The following is a 22419-nucleotide window of genomic DNA, read 5'->3' as shown; positions in this document are numbered from 1 at the left end:
AAAGAGTTCAAAGCCTCATAGAAGAAAGCTAAAATGACATGGTTCCTTCAGCAAATACGTTTTTATCTCACATTTGCTTTAGCTCACATTGTCAGAATAGTCACATTGGCATGTTCATTTCATTTCATTTTCATGTAATGTAGTGCCAGTCACTGGACATTACACTTTTGCAATGGAGAAAAAAAATTATATTACTTATAGTGCCTCTAGTGAATGTTTAACTTGAAAAGTGGAGCGAAATGTAACCGGAGCAATGCGTTTCATTTTTTGCAGAAAAACTCATTAACCGTCGTGGTCTTTTTGGTGAAACTGATCGGAAAAGTTCTGATCTTTAATTTAGTGAAGAAACCTGGTCAGCACCAAAATCTCACACTGGGGCCCAGTATCCAAATCACAACATTCTGTTCACCCAAAAAGAGACATTCTGTCATAATTTGCTAACCTTCATGTCGTTCCAAACTTGTATGACTTTCTTTCTTCTGTGGAATATAAAAGAAGATATTTTGAAGAACAGTGGTAACCAAACACTGGAAATATTCCACGCAGACATTTCTCATAATATATTTTTTGTACAGAAGAAAGTAAGCCATACAGGTTTGGAACGACATGTTGACAGAATTTTCATTTTTGGGTGAACTATTCCTTTAATACTGTATATGAACTTAAGCGAGAGCTGGTATGTGTCCAAATACACTGATCTCACACCGTCACTCTTCAAAACTAAACTCATTTGCTTTTGCTTTAACATGGGATGAGAGGCCTCAAAGAAAAGCAGTATAGGCCCAAAAAAGCCATCATATCCAATTGTTGCAGAAAGAAAAGTGGATGGGGGCTTGTGAAACATACACATCGTTTAGACTTTAAGAGAGCATTTCATGCTATTGCAGTCATGCCAGGAATGCTGACCCCGAAGAAGCTTAACTAATGTAATGCTTCCCTACAAGGTCATGTGAGCAAAAAGCTGATACTGTCTTTGGCTCTGGACAGATTTAAGAGTGAAGTTGCATGACCCATCAGTCTAGAAGCAACAGTGGTGGTATGTGAGATATCTCTGATTCTCCACTGGGATCCTTTTAATGTGCCCTTTTAAAAACAAGCACTATTTGAAACATGCCATTTGGACACTTCTTCCAATAAATACCTGTTCCCATGTGAAAGTTGGACACTAACTGAATGTTTAAAACTGAAATGAACCTGGGAATATGTAAGGAATCTGACATGCGTCAGACAAGAGTCATTTTCAATCATTCAGAAAGAACTCTTGAAACTTTTAAGACAGATGTAATCAGGAACTGCAGAAGCATCAGTCGATAGAGGATACTTGTTGAATTACTGTTAGGATTATGTTTGTAATTTCACAGTAAACTGAAAGAGGCTGCAGGATGTCATTTGTGATTTGTTTATGTTTTGTAATATGTCATGAATAGCTAAAAATCGAAAGTAATAGCAGCAGACACTCTACGCAGTGATTATTTAATTTGGCATAAGCCTGCTTGCCTATGAAATTGTACTTATTTTTGGTGATGTTTTGTTTCTATGGTGTGATGTACATTAGAGGATCAACTTCGCTGCACTGGAGGCTGGCTAACAGAAATGTGTCATCGGTACTCATTGAGTCTTGTGAGGAGAGAAGGCACAAGCACTGCAGCAAGCTGGTCATACACAACCTGAGGCACAGCGATACTGGCTTGTACACATGCAGTTATCAAAAGTCCAGCGATCATGAGGTGTCCACATATGTTTTTGTTAAAGGTAAGATTAAGAATATTTTTTTTCTTATCATAGACCAAGAGATTGCAGTAAAACAGTTTCATAAAACAAAGCTTGTCTTTAGATGAACAGACCAAAGAGCTATTTATTTGGCATAATACTCACGTACATTACAGTTTTGGTTACAAACAGAAGGATCCCTACTGGATGAACCAAGAAACTTGGCACTTTGCTTCCAATTATTTGCCAGAAGAGAAATTCGATGTCTTCTGTGTGAAACACGACCTGGAAAGACTCCAAGCCATTAGAAAAGCATTATATTAGAAAGGAAATTAAGTAATGAGTGGCCCCAGACCTCACCGAAGCTACAACAAAGCCATAAACCTGTTAGCCGGGCAGTGGAGCTAGTAACTATTCAGCTATGACTGCACTCACTTAGAAGGATTGAATCACTGAGAACTGGACTGTATCTGCAAAACAGAACCAAACTGTCATAAGACTAGGAAATAGAAAGTCAGTGACACAGAAAGGAAGCCTTTATATTATATCCTGCTTAGAGTCTTCCTGTGTTTAGGTTGTTAACATTTTAAGCAAGTGCAATAGCAGAGTTTCATGAACGTGCCTCAAAACTGAAGGCACTTTCTGTGAACTTTGAACTTTCTGTTCATCAAAGATTCCTGAAAAAAAAATGATTCATGGTTTCCACAAAAATATAAAGCAGCACAACTGATTTCAACATTAATAAGAAGAAGAAATGTTGAAAAGGAAACGGTTCTGTTCTGTTGAACTTTCTGTTCATCAAAGATTCCTGAAAAAAGTTTCCACAAAAATATAAAGCAGCACAACTGATTTCAACATTAATAATAAGAATAAATGTTGATTCCTGAAGGATCTTGACACTGACAAATGGAGTAATAACTGCTGAAAATTCAACTTTGCCATCACAGGAATAAATTACATTTTGAAATATATTACAACTGAAAATAAGTTCTTTTATATTGTAATTTTATAATAATATATTAACTGTATTTTTTTGGGGTCAAATAAATTCAGCCTTGGTGAGCATAAGACTTCTTTCAAAAATATTTACTGACTCTAAACTTTTGAATGGTAGTGTATTTCCAAAAAGAGCTGAGATAACTTTAGCTGTGAAAATTACAACAAAGCTCACCAAGTCTCTGGCTTACCAGCTGTTTTGTTTAGCAGACCTCTTCCACTTCAGCCTGCTGCATATATTGCCAATTTAGTATTTGATAGTCCCCTGGTTCATCTCACTATGTGATTCCACTGTTTTTTTAAAAAAACATTACATGTCAACACACACAATATCTTGTTTGTTTGATCACGCCAATCTCACAGCATAGCTGTACAGTAACATCCCCTCCTGCCAAGCTGTTTCTTTATCCAGCAGTCTGTGTGGCAGTTTGCTGTTGAAAAAGAAAAATGATCTGACTTTATCTGGGATATTTAATTGCTCTAGGCATTGCCTGAAGAAGTCCAAGAATTCATAGATAAAATATGAAATGCTTTTTTTAAAAAGCCATTCAAAATCTTAAAGCTCATGAGTACATTAATGAATTATTGTGTTTGTGATTGGTAAATTAGCTTTGTGTGAAGCAAAGTCTTATTATTTTGTGCTTACTGTATTATTTAATGCTTAATTTTAAATCACAGATCCCAATCATCCATTTGTGGAGGCTTTCAGTTCACCAAACACTCTTTTTGTGTCTCGGAACCAACCCTCTTTTGTGGTCCCCTGCAGAACAACGTCCCCGAACCAACGTGTTTTCCTTGAGACTGTGAGTATTTTATGTTAGTGCCACTGAATGTAAATATATTCACACATAATTTACCGCTGCATATGGTGGAGGTGAATGTTTTACCTGTTTTTCCATTCCTCAAAAGCCTTCACTTGAAAAATAGAGGATGTTTTGTATGATCTGACATTGAAGAATGCATGGGACCATGGGTGTTTTTGAATTTCTCACACCCATTTAAGCCCTTAGCATGCATATATAGATAGAGACAGTGTGCCTTAGACTCAGGGAAGCTCAAGGAGACCTGAGGAGTCTCTCTGTCTGCTTCCTGTAAGAACAGGAAGTTCGTGTTTGACTGTTGTTTTTCACTCAGAATAGAAACTCAGGATATAAATAAAACACATGTTTCTGTTCCAGCTAACTAAACAAGTCTAAATAGCAGCATTTTGTCTTTTATTTTATTTTATTTTTCTACGTTATATTTGATGGAACACCACCACATCTTATTTTCAAGTATACAAGCAAGCAGCCTCTTACATAAGTCACGGAAGCAGTAGATTCTGTCCTTCAAACAGCATTGGCAACGAACTTCAACAGTAGTGTTTTTTTTTCATAGTGGTCATGTAGTGGGTCTATGGTCATTTCTCACAGTCCTATGGATAACACTTCTAAGCCAGATGGCACAGATAGTCATATGACCTTCCTGCCATTGGAAGATCTGTAGTATTCGTCCTTCCTGTTTCCTTCCTTCCCTTCTTTCCTAGCAGGGCACTTGGAACACGAACAAACAAAAGAAGTAAAATGGGGTATACAACTTAACTATGATCAGTTTCTCACAGACAAACTCAGCCCTGTTTTACTCATTAATGGATGGGCTACTAATCATGTGCTGTAAAAGCTTCACACAATTTGTTTCCTTCTTCACAGAAAGAACATTTACTTATTTTTAAAGATAGCTTGTTAAATAAATCCTCTCCTCTTGCTCTCTAGATGAATCCCATGGCAGATCATATAAAAAGTAGGATGGAGGATCTTTGGGATCCAAAGATAGGTTTCACAATCCCCTTGAAACCTTATGACAGCTACCATCTGATTACATGTATGACCAGTGTGAATGACACAGAATTTACATCGCTCTACATCCTCAAAAGGCAAAGTGAGTCATTTTAATTAATAAAATGCATTGTTCAAAGGTAGCTAAAGAGAAAATCCCAGTTACGCAATTACTTTTTGAAAATCTGTCATTGAAAATTACAGAAGCTTTTTTCATGACATAACCTAGATTCATGTCCTGTTTTCTGTGCCTAGCATCGGAGCTGAGAAACATTGGCATCGAACCAGAACGACCAAAAGTACTAGTTGGTGACACCCTGGTCCTCAACTGCTCTGCAGAGACCACTTACAATGGCAGAATTCAATTTGAGTGGCAGTTTCATAAGAGTCGGGTGAGTTATTAGGAGCCCTGCAAAAAATGCTAGAGTTTTACCTAAAGACTCACGGTATTTGATTAATACTGTACACATTCAGATCAACTACTGGATTTAAACTAGTGTTATGTAAATCTTGGCCTGACAACCTCTGAACTTCCCGTCTGTGTTTTTAGATCAATCGCACTCACCAAATGAAAATTACAAGGGACCCACCTGCCAAAATCATCGTAATGACTAAAGCATTAATTGTGCCTAATGTTACAATGGAGGACAAGGGCACATATATGTGCATAGCATCAAATGAAGAGAAAAGGCTTCATGTTTCAACTAAAGTTACTGTATACGGTGAGGATGTGATGTTGTGCCACTATCTTAACACATTCATGCTTTTGTAGAACAGTTTGAATTCATTAATTGGATTTTTTTTTTGTATGTTTGTCTCTACAGAACATCCATTCCTCAATGTGACCCACAATAAACGCAAATTCATTTCTGCTATAGAGGGTAGAAAGGTGCAGTTTGAGCCACGGGTCAATGCCCTGCCTGCACCCGACAGAGTGTTGTGGTAAATTCATGCTTTGCATTTTAAAAATAAGAGATGTGACTCAAAAGCCATAAGAAGAATGTACTAAATGCATCCTACCAGTAATGGATTAATTGTACAATGATTGTATTGTTATTTTTTCTGCTGCCAATTTGTATAGGTACAAAGATGGAGTTGCTATTTCAGAAAATTCCACATGTTATGATACTGTGGGCTTCAACCTCACCATAAAACAAGTGAGGCAGAAGGATGCTGGGATCTTCACTATCACATTGTCAAACCAGGAAAAGGGTCTCTACAGAAACCTCAGCTACAAGCTGGAAGTCAGAGGTAATGCACAGAAAACCAGTATGAACTGCACATGATTATGAGCATCTGATGGTTTTCTATACTTCAAACAATATCGAACCAAATAGGGCTGCCACAAATAAACATAAAAATGCTAATAAAAATTAGCGAACAGCCACATTTCTGTACTGTTTATATGAACAGCAAACTTAATGAGATTATTGAAAATTTAGCTGTCAGCAATTCATTTGTGGTTTTGTTTTTCTTTATTATTATTTATACTTTGACTATTGAAACGGTTTTGGTGCTTTTAAACTGTTATTTGTTTTTTATCTGCACTTTATATTGTCATTTATATTTTAAACCTAAATATGTCTATGTATATGAAATATACGAAATATGTGCACACATTTTATACTTTTATATCGATTTATTTTATACGCATACTTTTATATTGATTTAAATGTCTACATTGTTAATAATAAAATAAAATAAAATCTCCTTATTTGATTAATTGGGGAATCGAACTAGAAATTAAAGAATCAAATAGCTTTTTGTTTTTGTTTTTTACATGTGAGTGAAGCCAAACTTATTCTTTAGCAAATTGCTGATTGCGTTGGGCATTATGTTTTTTTTATGTTTTTTTTTAAACTCACAAAGAAAAAAAATCTAAGAAAGCAGAGGAATTGATATGCTCTTCTCTGGCAAGAACTGTGGAATGTGTTGTCAGAGCTGAAATTTTAGTAATGTCCTGCCCAGATTTACCCTGAATTTTTGGAAACCTTCCATCCCACAACATACACAAGTATAATTACCTCTTCTAGCCTAATATAAAATATTTATTTCAATCCTTCTCTGCCCTCAACCTGAACTGAAGTATATGACATCATCACAGACCCAAAAGCAAAACCAAGGTCAAAAACAGCGGAAACAGAATTGAGATTTCTGGTTGCAATTAAGAAAGGCTTCATTCATTAAATGCAGAAATCCGCCTGATGCTAAATCTTCAAACATGCTGGTTTTCTCCTTCATAAGCACAGATACACTTCAGTGAGGTCTATAAAGGCAATATAGACCTCTAATATTGAAGTTTACATAAACTTGAATATTCTTACGTATTGGAGTTATGAGGTGAAAGTTTTTTAACGTTAGCCAGGGATCTGCAAATGATCTGTATTCTTTTCTAAGACTGACCATTTAAATGACTAATGTTCTGTCAATATGCACACAGTGAAGCCAAAGATCTATGAGGAGGATGTGGCTCCAGTGGGTCCCCAAACTTACAGATATGGCCAGAGGCACAAGCTCACCTGCACTGCATTTGGGATTCCCATGCCAAACATTACCTGGTTTTGGCAGCCGTGTTACCCCAGCCCTGATCTTACAGAGTAAGTCAATAATACACAAAAAAATACACATATTCAGATTTGCTTTGAATCAACTGGTCTTCTGATTAGTAATTCCACATTAAATTAAAAGATTGTATAACTTGAGGTCACATTTCATTACAGCAAAGGAGAAATATGGGCTATAATTTTTTTCTTGTTATTTCCACAAATTTTGGTTTGTGGTTCCATAAACAGTCGTCACCCTCCTGCATAGCATGTCTCTTCTCTTGGTGTTAACATCAATGATGAATGTTGCCCTTTACCCACAGCTTTCATTATTCAAATGAACTGCATCCGTTTCCTTGACATTGGTCCAAAATAAAGTATGCTTATTGGTGAAAAATAGCCCCAGAGCTACATTTTGCAGACACTGGCTCTGTAAATGTGAGGACAATTTATTGGGTTCTCATTCCCCAAGCTTGCATTGTGTTGAAAGCAAGAGTATCCCAGTGTAAATGCCAGTCTTTTAGTGAACCTTTATGAATGCTATGGATGTCTCCTAAAGTTGATGTCATGACAAGAGTTTCTCGTAATTGAGAGTAATTATTTGTCAAAGTTTACTGCCAAATTTGCGACAAAAATACTTCAGGCTTTGTACCACAGTGCCAAAATACCACTTTGGCTGTTTTAAATATAATCAGTGATGGCAGTAAACACAACAGCTCATAATATAGATGGTGAGAAGACCTGATTTTCAACAGTTAATGAGCGAGGTACATTGGAGGGTAATTGCAATGCCCTAGTTGGATGAACAGACAAACCCATTCCTCTTTTATTTTAACATAGTAAAATGAATTAATTTCTTGAGCAGTGACCAAAAAAAAAAGGGCGATGTTCACACTGCAAGATTTGGGAGTTGTGGGAGTAAATCCCTATATGATCATAATTTAGTTATGATGTGTACATGGACATTATCGGCCCTATTTTTAACGATCTGAAACGCAAGTATCAAACGCGAAATGCAAGTAACTTTGTGGGCGGATCCCGGGCGCTGTTGCTATTATACCGGCGGGATAAATGACTCTTGCGCCCAACGCAAATCTAAAATGTGTTGGTCTGAAGTAGCTACATTACTCATAGGTGTGGTTTGGGCGTAACGTGAAATAAACCAATTAGAGCATCATCTCACATTCCCTTTAAGAGCAGGCGTGCTTGTTCCATGGCGGATTGCTATTATAACGGCGGATTTGCCAGGCGCACGCCAGGAACGCTTCACAGCCGAGGAGACCGACGTTCTCGTCAGGGCCGTAAAACACAGAGCAGTGACATTGTATGGGGATGGGAGAAACCCACCCAAATTAGCTTCGGTTAAACAGGCGTATAATAATTTGGGAAGCTAGATTTATGCCTGTTTTTTCACATCTTGATGGACACCACAATGATTTCCCTCATGTGGAATATTTTTCCTTGTAATTACGTATGGTTTGCAAAAATGTGAACTGCTGCGTCTATGTAGATGAGAGAGGCAAAGTGCATGCGCGTTGTGCACAGGCAACATTATGGCCAAGCATGCGCCCTTAATCTGAATGCGCCGCTGACTTTAGACTAGGTTTTTCCTGGTCTGTGGCGGAATTGTTTTCTGGAACTGCAAAATGGCACCAGGGAACGTTTGCGCCGGTACACGCCTCCTCTTTTCGCTGAACAGCCCCCGGGAGCGCAAGTTCATTCCCTAATTTACCGACGTGCGTCTGTGGAGGGAAAAGTCTGCTGTGCGCGGGTGCAAAATAGGAATGATACATGCGTCGGTGTACAAAGTCAATTGCGCTGGGTGCAAGATAGGGCCCTAACTGTCCATAAATCAGTGTTTTGTTGGAAGTGTCCATCGTTTGAGATCGCATTACTGTGCTCATGAAGGTGAGAAGTTATCAGTTACCCTTGTTGACCATGGCGGTCTAGGATCAACCTTATCTCAGCCGTCCAGAGAGTGGGGGTGTTTCCTTTGAACGGTGACGCATGACTCAGCCCTTCCTGTCACGCTGCAGTTTCCTCTCCGACCTCGACTCTCATTAATCCAATTGTTCCTCCACTCATATTGATGCAAAACAGGTCTTTGGTCTCCTGTGGCTTCAAGACATAAAACACATGACTTGATACATGGTCCTCAAATGCAGATAAAAGAAACACACATTCATCAGGGTCCATGAAACCTTACGGTCAGTGGCAAAAGATAAACATATCTGAAAGAGATTGGCTAAAAGAGTTTATTTGCCCAACAGATTCCTATTATTTAAGTTGTCTGTTTCTCACTAAAAGCAGAGGGCCTTCACTGAAATCCCATGGCCGTATGCCTTGGTATTTCCTTGTGTACAAGTACATCTTGCTTGGATGTCAAAAGGCAAAAACTTCCTCTGCAAACTCCAGAGCAGTTTCTGACGTAAACGGATCAGAAATATCATTCCTTATTACAATTGCTGGTTCACAACAATTATGATTTCTCTAAATATATGTGTTTTTTTTTTTTTTTGTCTGATAGGTGCATACTTTACACTGATCCTCTTTCTGTTGACGACGCCACTGAATCACACAACCATTATCCTCATAATCTGATTAAGGATATCAACACCAATGTTGGAGTATTAAGAAATAAAAACAGGGTAGGTATTATGTGCAATTTTGTAATTTATTAGTAAAAGGTTTTTGCCCTCTAAGATGCATTCAGTATTTTTCCTCATTAATTAGTATTATATAGTAATATTTTTGAAAAATATGTTAAAACATGAGATTTCATGAGATTCAGTAGATTAATAAGAAAATATGTTTTATTTTACATGGAGCGGTCGTGTCATTGCAGCTGTCATGTTGAGATGACATGACCAGACAAAATGTTACTTATTTTATCTTGGTAAAACAACTTCTGTCATTGCGCTCAGAGTGGTTAACTGGGAATGCTGCATTTGTACAGTGGAATCGGTAACCGGAAACTACTACAGCCACATCCCTAGATGTCAGTATACTGTCATACTGTCCAAATGACTGCCATATTGCCAACAAAAAAAATACTGAGTCTACCTTTACAAATTTTAAAAACTTTTGTTAGTTAAAAATGTGCAATCTGAATGGAAATGGAATAGTTAATTGGAAATGTATTCATTTAAATGCCTGCAACTCAAACTGAAATTGGGTTGCTAATACAGATTAATGACTATGTCAGCTTCATTTTGGACCAAAATAATAGACCTCAAAATACTGCAGCTTACACTGTATGCTCTTGCAAAAATGCTGATTTAGAAGTGAAAGGGAACAATCAAAATCTGATGTACAGCATACATCTGTCTTCCATTTAAACCTCATAAAGTCAATTGAACATTCACATCACCAAATTGCCCTTTTAGAAATCATTTTGAGAAAATACCTCTCAATATAATAAAAACCACAAAAAAGCAAAAATCTGCATTGTTTCCAGACAGTGCAATCTGCATCAGTAGTCTTTTTGACTGAAGTACTAATAGATTTGTGAGGAATGACATTCAGTGTGCGTGTGACCATGTGTGTGTTCTCCCCTAATAGAACTAATAGCTGAGGCTCATTTAGCTCTGCTGTAAATTATGCCACGCTTCAGTCACCTTCAGTGGAGAACAGAGGCCAGTAAACAGGGCAGCTGCTGCTTTGAGTGGTGCCTCAGGACTGAATTTATACTGATATATCAGACCATCTTACTGAGCGCACTGAAGCCAGTAAGTCCTCATAAACAGAACTTTCTCCCAGGACTATTCATGCACTGAATGTTGATTGTTTCAGGCCTGTTTTCAAATACATGAGATGACTTTAAATACTATATGTGTACAGGGCAGTCATTGTGGTCCCTCGAATGTGTTGACATCACATAAACATGTGGGAAAAACCACTGAGAGCTAAGGACCACAATATAGCTCACCAAGGCCCTGTTTTAATTTGACCGTATCACATCAGGGATTAATCCAGACTGCTACAGTGTCACTAGTTGTTTGCTTAGTCCGAGCTTGTATATCTGTCACTTTGTCATCTTTTGCTTGTGCTGCCAAAAGTTACAGTGAACACTGCAGACATTATGAAAAACATTCCAGGAGGCCTTATTACCAAAACCACTCACCCAAACCTTAATGAAGCACAGGTTTTCATTTGTAGCATTCCTCTACTCTTCGGTGTTACTGTCAAGCAATAAGTCTAAATGCAAACCATCAGCTATAAGCTATGAATGATTTTTAGTCACTACAAAAAATAAAAGCTAGTCTAGTGCTTTATGTAGATATATTTCCTTACAGCAAGATTTATGAGGCAGAATATTCTCACTGTAGGAATGTCATTTGAAACCAATAATGCCTGCCCTCCCTTGTGCAAGGAGTTTCGTTCTCACTATGGAATAGGTATACATTTTTACGTTTGCTGCATTTACAGGCTCTTGTGACAAATAGATGATGCTTTTCAGGGGTGAAGCACAGCGGTCAGTGATAACAAGGCCTTTAAAAGGGTGGGATTTGTTTAGAGTGAATTCCTTTCTGTCACCTCATATAAATTTCCCTGCTCTGTGCAGAAGGCCTTGTAACCACAGAATGAGAAAGGGTCGACAAAGCAGGAAGGTCACTCTGAATTTCTGACTAGGTCCTCAGATTGAGTCAGATGTCAGTTCTTAGTAAGTTTATCCAAAACATTGTGTGAATAATGTGCGTTCTGCAATGAGATTAATAACATGAATAGTGTGTTTGCATTGCAAAGTTTAAAGCAGTTTAAATACAGCAGAGCGCTATTTCAGTGCCTAGGTAAACTGGATTGGTAATGTAAATAGAGTGGAAACATGCCCAGTTTCTCAGGTATATTTTAGTGCAATGTGCCAATAAAAATCAGCTGCATGTAAGACTAAACAACGACATGCCATTGCACTACAACAAATCCACAGATTTACATTAACCAAGCTCCACACCTCATTTCTGTCTGTCCAGCAGCGTAATGTGTTGTGTACAAAAGATATCCTAACCTTATAAAAATTCTTTTGCGTTAATTATGACTGTTCTGTCTTTCTTTACAAACTATACAGAAAAAGAAAAAAAAAGTACGTTGTTCAGAATGTTGTTCAGAGCCAATGTGCTTAAGTTTCAAATAACTCTTATAAACAGTCTGTGAACCCCAGGAAGTAAACTGAAAAATTGGTATATTGCTCCAGAAATACACCCAGAGTGTTTCATACCTTTGATGTGACGGCCAGGAAAACAGATGTCGTTTGAAACTGAAAACAGAGCTCTGGAATCTGGTCTTTTGCCAAAAATCTGCATTATTATTATGTCTACATAAGCTATTAATGAGTTCCACTTGAATATTGACAATATTAAGCCTGGCATTTTAAATGTGTATCAGGAAATGACATGGAACACAGGCACACCTTCTGTGCTGTACTCTCAGTACTGCATTTGGCCTCAAAACGCCAGATGTAGCCTACTCAATGTGTGAGGCTGAGGAGTGTAAAAAGGTCCAGTTGTAAATTAGCCCTATGACCCTCCTGCTTATAGGAAATACATTTCTCAGTTTAATGTCATAGGTTGTCAGTACTACTGAGTTACATGATATTGTGTTATTCTTGTTAAAAGAATATTTTGTTAGTTTCTCAAATGACTGATTTACATTCCTAATGATCTTTGTCCACTCCCTTAGACTATAAGCACCCTGCTGGTGACAGCTAATGTGTCAGGGATCTACTTCTGCACAGCAAGGAATGAACTTGGGAACCGGACCATGAGAATCCCTTTCTATGTGGATGGTAAGTGGGCCATTTTGCATTTCACAAATGCCATCTTTATTTTAGTCCAATTGCTAAAAGTCTATAATTACTGTGTTTTTATTCAATGTTGAATTCTGGCTGACTTGTAACTGCATTCTTGTGCTTATGGTTGAGCAGTATTGGAGTGATTTTTTGGGGGGAAACGCTCCTCTAGGCAAAAACATGCAACTCTGCTCCCTGTTCTGTTTCCGCTCCTCTCACATACTCTGGAATGGACTATGGTACTGGAATACCAATCTCTGTTTTATAATGAATCACTTTTATATGTTGCTGACCAGGGTCAAATGTTTCTGAAATGAGAAACCCATTTACTAAGTTACGTAATGAAGAGTGTGCCGGCTGTCAGACTATTCAAAGCTGCTTAGATTAGAATGATGAGGAAAAAATAAGCTGGAATGAACAGCAGCAGAGATTGGGGAAGCGTGAAAAACAAGAACTGTGCAATAAAAATGGAGACAGGAGATAAAATGGTGGATGTCAAGTGGCAGGTCTCCAGAAAAGAACAAAAAAAAAACCCCAGAGAATTTGCTGTGCTATGCATGAGGTGAACATGACTTTTTGCACAGGAATGCTGGTCAGAGGGATGAAATGGTAATAACAGCTGTCTCCTCTGGTGGGACGTATATTGCTTTGAATAAACAAGCGTTTCGCCGACTTCCTGGAGGCCTGGCCTTAGCCTGGTTCTTATTGTAATGCTTCAGGTCAGCCATCGCTGCAGCCATTCACCAACAACGTGCTTCTGATTAGGAGTGATGAAACAGGAAATAACTGCAAATTTGACATTCCTGGCATGGCAGTGTGCAGCTTTGTGTTTGTAGTGTGGGCCAGAGAATGACGATCTCTTTCAACAGTGCATCTATAGCGTAGTTTCAGGTCCCTTATGAGCCATATGTTTTATGAGTTGGTCATGTTTGTCTGATTGCCAATTTATAAATTATGCATAACAATATGCATTGTGTTGACTGACATGCTCAGTGAGTTAATCTTTTTCATCCATCTTCACTAGATCACCCACAGCCATTTGAGATTGAGCCCTCTTCAGCTGTTGCAGGAGATGACATTACATTGACCTGCAGAGGCACAAGATACCTCTACGATAGATTGAACTGGTATGATCCACTGGGCCACATGGTGCCCAAAGGCGAAACCACTTTTCAGATCGAGCCATACGCCATATCTTTGTCCATCAAGCTGCCCAATGTCTCCAGAAACCACACACTGGGTTATGAATGCCAGGCTTTAAACATGAACTCCAACAAAGTGGTCAATACAACATCTGTTTTAACTATTGATGGTGAGTTTCATCTACCAAGCACCAAAGAGATCTTTATGTCTTTGTGTACTTTACAAAAGTACTTTACAATTAAAATATTACATTTATCTATTAAATGAATGTATTATATTTTACACATATATTAAATTAATTTTATGCAATAATACGTATTGCAGTAATGAGAATGGGAGTTTCTGCTTTCTGATAATTGGGAGAGCAAAAGTTAAATGTGCTGAAGTGTCATGAGAATAATGCCACAATAATGTTAGGGTGAAATCTCTTGGAAGTTTTCATGCAATTCACCCTGATACATGAATTGCTTACATTGATATTTACAATCAAAAAATGATATAGAAGTGTGGCATGTTCTGTGTCTGACACAGAGAGGCAAGGGCCCTGGCTGATGCAGAATCTGACCAATCAGGATGTGAACAGCAGCAGCACCCTGACACTCGCCTGCTTGGCTTATGGTGTGCCAGCACCCTATATCACATGGTACAAAGACGAGACTCCTGTCACAGAAGGACCAGGTGAGAAAGCACTAAATGAATATATGTGCATTCATAAGTGATCCTCCTTTCAGACCTGGAACTGTTCTGTATTATATGGTGTATTTTTTTAATTCATTTATCTATAATGCTTTCAGGAATCACTCTAAAAGATGATGGCACTCTGATCATTGAGCGGGTGAAGAAGGATGATGAGGGCATTTATGAATGTCGTGCCAGCAATGCTGGAGGGGAAGCAAAAACCAGTGCGGTCATTACTGTAGTGGGTGAGTGGGTGTGGTCCTGAGTGATGACCAAGTCTTCGCCTGTCTTTATTCATCATTTGTATTATAAGGGCATAAATTGTGCACAGTAACCATACAGATTGTCCTATTTTAGGACTTTCACTTCCAGTCAGACATTGTAAGGACGATTCAAAATCTCACAAGCACCGTTCTCAAAGATTCCATAGTAATGTAAACAGGACAAATAGCCTTTTTTGGCCAGACTTTGAATAACTATCAAATGACAACGACACACTAAGGCTGATAGGAATGCCATGCAAATTCCAGATTTTGATGGGGGTCTGGGAGTTAAAGCCAGGGTCCTCTCACAAGGGAGTTGACCTCTACATAGTCTTTGAGGACATTCATTAATGATCGAAGCGACATCTCTTTAAACATGGGCGGGGTGAAGGAAAGTGTAGTTCTTTCAAAAACAATTTTTGTTCCTGCACCCCTCATCTCAATAGTGAAATTCTGTTACAATCTATATCCTCTTACAAAAGAAAAAAAACATTGGCTTGACATGATCCAACATACCCAGGCCAAACACATTCATTCAAGGAGAGCAGATTGTGCTTTGAATTCTTTCTCCTTTCTTTTTTGGAAATCAACCATTTGAACAGTTTAGGAACCACTCATTACACATTGAGTACATGATAAATGAGAATGAGTGAACCAGACCCTATCCAGTGAAACACTTCACAAACAGTGCAGTGTGCTTTCAAGTAGTGTGTACACACTTTGTCAGAGACAATTAGAAATGGAAATGAAATCATTCCTCAAAAAAACAGACTCAAATTTAGGGGAAATGCAAAAAAAGCAGCACTACATGACAAATCCAGTTTATGTTTTGCGAAATGTGGTTTATATGTGATTATATGTAGAAATAAAAAACATAATATGTGATGAATATATAACAGATGGTTCTCTGTGAAATCATGCTGTTTCTGCACACAGGAGAAGATGGTAAACCAAATATTGAAGTGATCATCTTGGTGTCTACTGGAGCAGCAGCAACATTCCTGTGGATAATGCTCATTCTCTTTATCCGGAAATTAAGAAAAGTAAGGACTTTAGGTTACACTTTTTATTTAGGCTGTCCTTGTTACAGAGTACTGAGTAATATTCATTAACTACATATACTTACTAAAGGGTTAGGATTAGGAATAGGGTTTGGTTTAGGGTCAGTTGCATGTAATTATGCAAAAGTTTCCTTTATTACTATAGTACGTACAGTGCATATAACGTGTAATAAGGACACTGTAAAAAAAAAAAAAACAGTATAATATTGAGAAATAGTGTTACAATTAAAATAGCTATTTTCTGTTTGAATATATTTTCTAAATATATTACTCCAGTCTTCAGTGTCACATGATCATTCTAATATGCTGATTCTGTGCTAAGGAAACTTTATTATTAGCAGTGTTGCTTAATATTTTGTGGAAACCACAATACATTTTTTTAGGATTATTAAATAGAAAGTTCAAAAGAACAACATTTATTTGAAATTGAAATCTTTAGAACCATTACAAGTGTCTAAGCTTTCAATTTAATACATCTTTTCTAAATAAAAGTATTATTTTGTTAAAAGTATAAATCTTGCTGACTACAAACTTTTGAACAGTATGTTTACTCTGGGAATTTAATGTGCTTCACTCCACACCAGTGCTTATGTACAGCTACCTGCTCAACTGATTTATTTCAGTTACTCTATGACAAACACGTAGTTATGGTCTTCTCTCAAAACTCTTAATGATCTAATTTGTATGAAATTATCTAATCATGGCCCAAACAGTCATGCAGCTACATAGGAAGAATGACAAAAGCCCAAAAAAGTTATATTTTGTTTCAGTTTTCTGATTTAAGAAATATTTAATTATTTCACCAGCCAAGTTCAGCAGATTTAAAGACAAGGTACCTGTCCATCATCATGGATCCCGACCAGATGCCCCTTGATGAGCAATGTGATCGCCTGCCCTATGATAGCAACAAATGGGAGTTCCCTAGAGACCGCCTCAGACTTGGTGAGTTCAATATCCTTTTCATTCTCTTTTATTGTTGATGTAAAAAATAAAATAAATTCTAGTCATACCTAAATAGAAGGTTATATACTCTTTTATAGCTCATGAGTTCTCATGCTTGAAGTATTTATTTTTTTCTCAAATGTTTCTCTTAAATGTTTTTGCACAAATAAAAATAGACACAAAGTAGATAGTGGCTGTGATAAAGTATAAAATCAATATAGATGGCATAGCTCATGTGACTTAGTTTTTATTTTTATATATTTTCTATGAAATTTAGTTCATATTGAAGTATCTCTCCCGTGGGACTAAACATGTAAGGAGCCAAACATACAAACTTATCCATACACAACTTAACACATTTGGCTCTTTTTTCTCTTTAATTGCCTTAATCCTCAGGCCTATTGTGTTAGAATGGTGGGCATCAGGGTCGTGTACGTTTTCCAAGAAAATATGCCTTTATGTTCCAGCGAGCCGCTTCTGTCGTTCAGTCTTAACTGCTCCATGAATTCTCAGTGGAGGGTCAGTCAGGCAGTCCCAACCTCAGCAGGCTGTTTTAATTACAGCCTCACATCTTTCCTGACAGGGCATTCTGCCTGATTTATGAGCCCCCAGGACACGGCAAGCTCATGTAGACGCTCTCTCTCTTTTTCTCTCTCTGACAGGTAAAACTTTGGGCCACGGAGCATTTGGAAAAGTTGTAGAGGCCTCTGCATTTGGGATTGACAAGATTTCTACTTGCAAAACGGTGGCTGTGAAAATGCTGAAAGGTAACTGTAACATGTTATGTTTTAGTGGGCTCTAAAAGTCATTACAAACTATAATTTGTAAATGAGTGTACAGTTTAGGGGAAATTTTTTCTTTCTTTTTTTGGTATGTCGCCCTTAATGACAGCAACACTCAGGCTGCATGAACTTCAAAAGTTTGTGTAAAACCTGATGATCATGTTCTCCAGCATGATTTGAGAGTGATCCAAAGAGCATCTTGTGCTTCAGTGGAAGCAAAAACATCTAACCGTTTACACAATTTACTTATTCGATTATTGACTTCTAAATAGATCAGACCACCATAGCGTTTCTTTTTTTTTACATTTTTAGCTTTAAACTTTCTCTTTATTTTAATTCCCAGATTTTTAGACCCCATTGTATAATTCAGATCAACAGAAACGCAGTGCAAGAACATAAAGTCCTTGAATGTTATCAACATTCCTGTACGTTTTCTCACATGACAAATTTGCTCTTTTAGACAGATACGCTAAGCCTTTTTATGGCAGTATTGAATACATTGATCCCATGTATTGAATGCAAATGTAAATCAAAGATTAAAAACAGAAGCCTGTCCATGTGGATCTTTTGGTTGAGTTCATAGGAAGATATTTTGCAGCTGTTAAGGGTATTGCTTGTTGCAATTATTTGATTGTCCACAGACATTGGACAAAAGCATATGTAAGTGAACTGAATGTGCAAATACACTTTCCAAAAATGTCCACTATAACATAACAATATTGAATCAACACATGGAATTACTGACATGCATTAAAGTAAAACAAATATTTTGGTCTAGCAGGACTGTATTCCCATGCGGTTGCATTTGTCTAAGCTCTCCCTGTCTGGTCAACTGGCTGTGGCGTTTGTTTGGTGATGGTGCATTCTTGCAGAGTGATGAGTGCCGCACTGGTGGTGATGTTTTGTCTGTTCTTGATGATGATAAATCTGTCGACTCTTTAGATACGCATCGCCACTCATGTCATTATATTAATCTTCCCTGTGCATCAATCATAGAATGAGAGGCAAGACTGATGCCGCCTCATGCACCACAGGTCATTTCTTAATAAGAAGCAGATCTCCTTCATTTGAATCCCTTCAAATGATAAAATCAATTGCCTCCACTCATTTTATTTGCAGAGTATGTTGGCCCTGCTAGATAAGCAGTCACGGTTTCATTATTTGCATGTTTTTATCACCAAAAACTTGACAATTTTAAAATGCAAAGGAAAAAAATGGTCTGTCCTCAGTTTGACATAATGAATACTCTTCATGCTGGGTTAATTCCTTCTCCTACTTTGAAACAAGCAGTGCCAATATTCCTCTCAGTAAAAGTCTCTGTGAGGTGTCTTTGGTATGAATCATGTACGAATTACTGCACAACGTTGGACATAGCTCTCCTGTGTCACTTTGATGGGTCTTAACCACAGGAAACCTGACGTGTTAAAACAACAGGCTCCCAATCTGACTCCATGACCTCAAAAGGTCACCAGGATAATGTTCCTGACCACATATTTCCCTAGAATGATGTACAAACTACTGAGAACTTGGAAAAGTGCTGTTTCTCTCAGATAGTTTATAATAATGTTGTCTCCAGATGTTGAACTGTGCGCTATAGTTTATGGTGTGCATTATGTTGTCTGTTTAAGGTTCCTTTAAACACAATGAAAGGCTTTGAACTTCAATTGTATACTTTCCAGTGATTTCCGTGTGTAAACCTAATGTATATCCTGATAATCAAAGTGCTGCTCAAACTCCCATTCAAAAATAGATCATAGATTTAATTATTTTAAATAAATGTATTTATAATACAGTAGATAATAGATTTTTTTAATTCTTTAAATTATTTTTATTATATAATTTATCTTAAATATAGTTTTAGTATTTTCAATTTTAAGCCACAATTATGTCAAGACATTAATGAATTGAAAGGTCGGCCTTTTGACAGGAGACCAGAAATACAACAGCATGCTTGAGATCACCGCGACAGTTATACATTTTCCTAACATTTCAAACAAAAATCCTCTCTGACCATGTAAGATATTCCATTAATAAGTTTTTTCCTCTTACCCTGTCCTCCAACTTCTCCTTCACTCAACAGCGGGAGCTACAAATAATGAGTGTAGAGCTTTAATGTCTGAACTGAAGATTCTGATCCATATTGGTCATCATCTCAATGTGGTCAATCTGCTAGGAGCCTGCACAAAGCTTGGAGGTAAGAGGAAGCTGACAGAGAGAATTCAACCTTGGCGACATGAGAAATTTGTGTAAAATTTAAACTTTTTCTCTCTCGCTCTCTATCTCTCTTTTTTTAAACATTTGTTTGGTGTACGCTTAGGTCCTCTAATGATAATCGTGGAATTCTGCAAGTATGGAAACCTTTCTAACTACTTGAGAAGTAAGAGGGGTGACTTTGTGGTTTACAAGGTAAGCATAAATGTCTCTTGTTCATTTAAGCAGTGATTTGACATGATGACTTACGATATTGACTGGAGCATGTGATGATAACCTCCACAGTCTCAGGACGGTAAGGCTCTGCGTTCCAGCTCCGGGTGTGATCTGAGCGAGCTCATCAAGCGCAGGTTGGAGAGCGTGGCTAGCACCGGAAGTTCAGCCAGCTCCGGCTTCATTGAAGATAAGAGCTACTGCGACTCGGAGGAAGAGGAGGAAGGTAGCGACTGAGTGTCTTCCTTCCCCTTTCCCCTCCTCCCTCTCAACCCCTGCCTCACCTCCACCCCACCCTCTCAACTCTCAAGGCTCCGCTGATTGTTTTTTCCCCCTCAGTCTGATAGGTGGCTTCCTCAAGGATTCATAAATACAACTGATATTTTGTACGAGCCACTGTCACCTACTGCGTACAGAGCTTTTTCTAATTTCCTGCTGCAAGACCAGAGCTAGTCCGCTGTGGATACATTGGGTCGTGCTGTCCCATGCCGGTTATTTCTGGTTTGATAAACTGTTTACTCAGGTGGATGACCCACCCACAAGCCGCTTACTTGAGTATCATTGTCAAACTGCACGTCGCAGTCTGCTCTAAAAAAAGGAAGCCATGTTTCATTGTGTCTCCCTATCGGATGTGTCTGTAGTAAACAGGAGAATTATGACTTAAAAAAACTGTTATTAATGGATTAAGAGAACATCAAACTTGATATGCAGCACATATTTGTTGTAGAAGAAATTCTTAGATATTCTATTTCTTTTTTACATACCAAAAATTGCATAACAAAACAATGGTTTGATTTAGCTGCTAATACTCTTTTACCCTTGTCTTGCAGAGCAAGAGGATTTGTATAAGAAAGTGCTTACATTGGAAGACTTGATTTGCTACAGCTTTCAAGTGGCTAAAGGCATGGAGTTCTTGGCTTCGAGAAAAGTAAGAGTCACGCTTTCACTACTCAGGATTTCGTTCTGCAGCTCTAACCTTTGCAATGAATCATTGTATTCTTATTTTGTTGTGGCAGATCATTTTAATACAAATTTCCTTTTTAAATAATTCTTTGGCTTTTAGTTTTATAGTAATAATCAATCTCCTTATTTTGGCAACTTTTAAAAGTTTTGTCTCAAAATCCCAAAAATGAAAACCCAAATTACTTTATTGATCCAAAACACGCATTTACACACATCCTGCAGATGAGATTAATTGCCACATTCTAAATATGCAGTTTAGCGTATGTAGTTTCATCTCACCTCAGGTCAGAGTTTCCCCGATGGCAGTCCCACGTGTTTTACATTATCACAGCTTTCCATCATGTGCTCCATCTGACAGCACAATGCCACACATGGTTCAAATAAGACACAAAACGCATCTTCACTACAGCCCTTTTACCTAGTCAAGACACAGAGAGTTTAAAGAACAAACATATAATTAAATCCTGCTATTACAATAAACTGATAGATGAAATATCTAGAACATAATCTAATAGGATCTCTCTTTTATTTCTCCAAGTGTATTCACCGCGATCTGGCCGCACGAAACATCCTATTGTCTGAAAACAACGTTGTGAAGATTTGCGATTTTGGACTTGCAAGAGATGTATACAAGGACCCAGACTATGTCCGTAAAGGAGAGGTAAGTGGGGAATATTATCCAATTACTTCATATCAGTCATGGATACATGGTGCAGTCTGTATAATGCACACAGTGTTTAAAATCTACTTAGTGTGATGGACACAAATGATAACAGTCCAAAAACCACTGACACTGTGAATGTTCATCTGGAAAAGGATAAAATAATTCTGTTAATGCCAAGAGTCTTTGGCGTGCTGTTAGTCATTTTATAAGCCCTGATAATATTATTCTGGTCAAAGGATCTTTTCTTGTGGTCAAGTTTGAGCCAAGACGTCATACAGATTGTATAATCAAATAGACAGCATTTTATAAGCTGCACGTTTTTGAATGTGTAATAATATTGGGAGTGGTTCCTTTACAGGTGTGAGTGGTTCTAACATGAACTGCTTATCTTTTCACAGGCCAGACTTCCCTTAAAGTGGATGGCGCCAGAGGCGATATTTGACAAGATCTATACTACTCAGAGTGACGTGTGGTCTTTTGGAGTGCTCATGTGGGAGATCTTCTCTCTTGGTAAATACCATTGCTGTCCTAAGAGTATAACTCACAATCCTCTTTAATCATCTATTCATTGGAGACACACACACAGCACTGTTGCAACAGTTCAGGAACTTAATTCAATTAGAAGAGTTTAAAATGCTTTCTAATCTTTTA

At 37.8% G+C, this 22419-nt stretch overlaps 1 protein-coding gene across 1 annotated transcript in view; it reads left to right on the top strand.

The window, feature by feature from the left end:
- kdrl (kinase insert domain receptor like) overlaps positions 1 to 22419 on the top strand; it is a 43234-nt gene that overhangs the window by 10018 nt on the left and 10797 nt on the right. The window contains exons 3-24 of the mRNA XM_079891842.1: positions 1556 to 1752; positions 3385 to 3509; positions 4458 to 4623; positions 4776 to 4912; positions 5071 to 5242; positions 5345 to 5462; positions 5602 to 5771; positions 6961 to 7117; positions 9591 to 9711; positions 12740 to 12845; positions 13873 to 14160; positions 14523 to 14669; positions 14786 to 14914; positions 15869 to 15975; positions 16800 to 16935; positions 17598 to 17702; positions 19798 to 19911; positions 20035 to 20123; positions 20214 to 20367; positions 20972 to 21069; positions 21643 to 21765; positions 22167 to 22278. Coding sequence (XP_079747968.1) covers positions 1556 to 1752; positions 3385 to 3509; positions 4458 to 4623; positions 4776 to 4912; positions 5071 to 5242; positions 5345 to 5462; positions 5602 to 5771; positions 6961 to 7117; positions 9591 to 9711; positions 12740 to 12845; positions 13873 to 14160; positions 14523 to 14669; positions 14786 to 14914; positions 15869 to 15975; positions 16800 to 16935; positions 17598 to 17702; positions 19798 to 19911; positions 20035 to 20123; positions 20214 to 20367; positions 20972 to 21069; positions 21643 to 21765; positions 22167 to 22278 — 3071 coding nt within the window. The remainder of the gene's footprint in view (positions 1 to 1555; positions 1753 to 3384; positions 3510 to 4457; positions 4624 to 4775; positions 4913 to 5070; positions 5243 to 5344; positions 5463 to 5601; positions 5772 to 6960; positions 7118 to 9590; positions 9712 to 12739; positions 12846 to 13872; positions 14161 to 14522; positions 14670 to 14785; positions 14915 to 15868; positions 15976 to 16799; positions 16936 to 17597; positions 17703 to 19797; positions 19912 to 20034; positions 20124 to 20213; positions 20368 to 20971; positions 21070 to 21642; positions 21766 to 22166; positions 22279 to 22419) is intronic.

Source organism: Squalius cephalus (assembly GCF_949319135.1).
Source record: "Squalius cephalus genome assembly, chromosome: 14".
NCBI classification, from domain to species: Eukaryota; Metazoa; Chordata; class Actinopteri; order Cypriniformes; family Leuciscidae; genus Squalius; species Squalius cephalus.
This window is presented reverse-complemented; position numbering and strand designations above follow the sequence as displayed.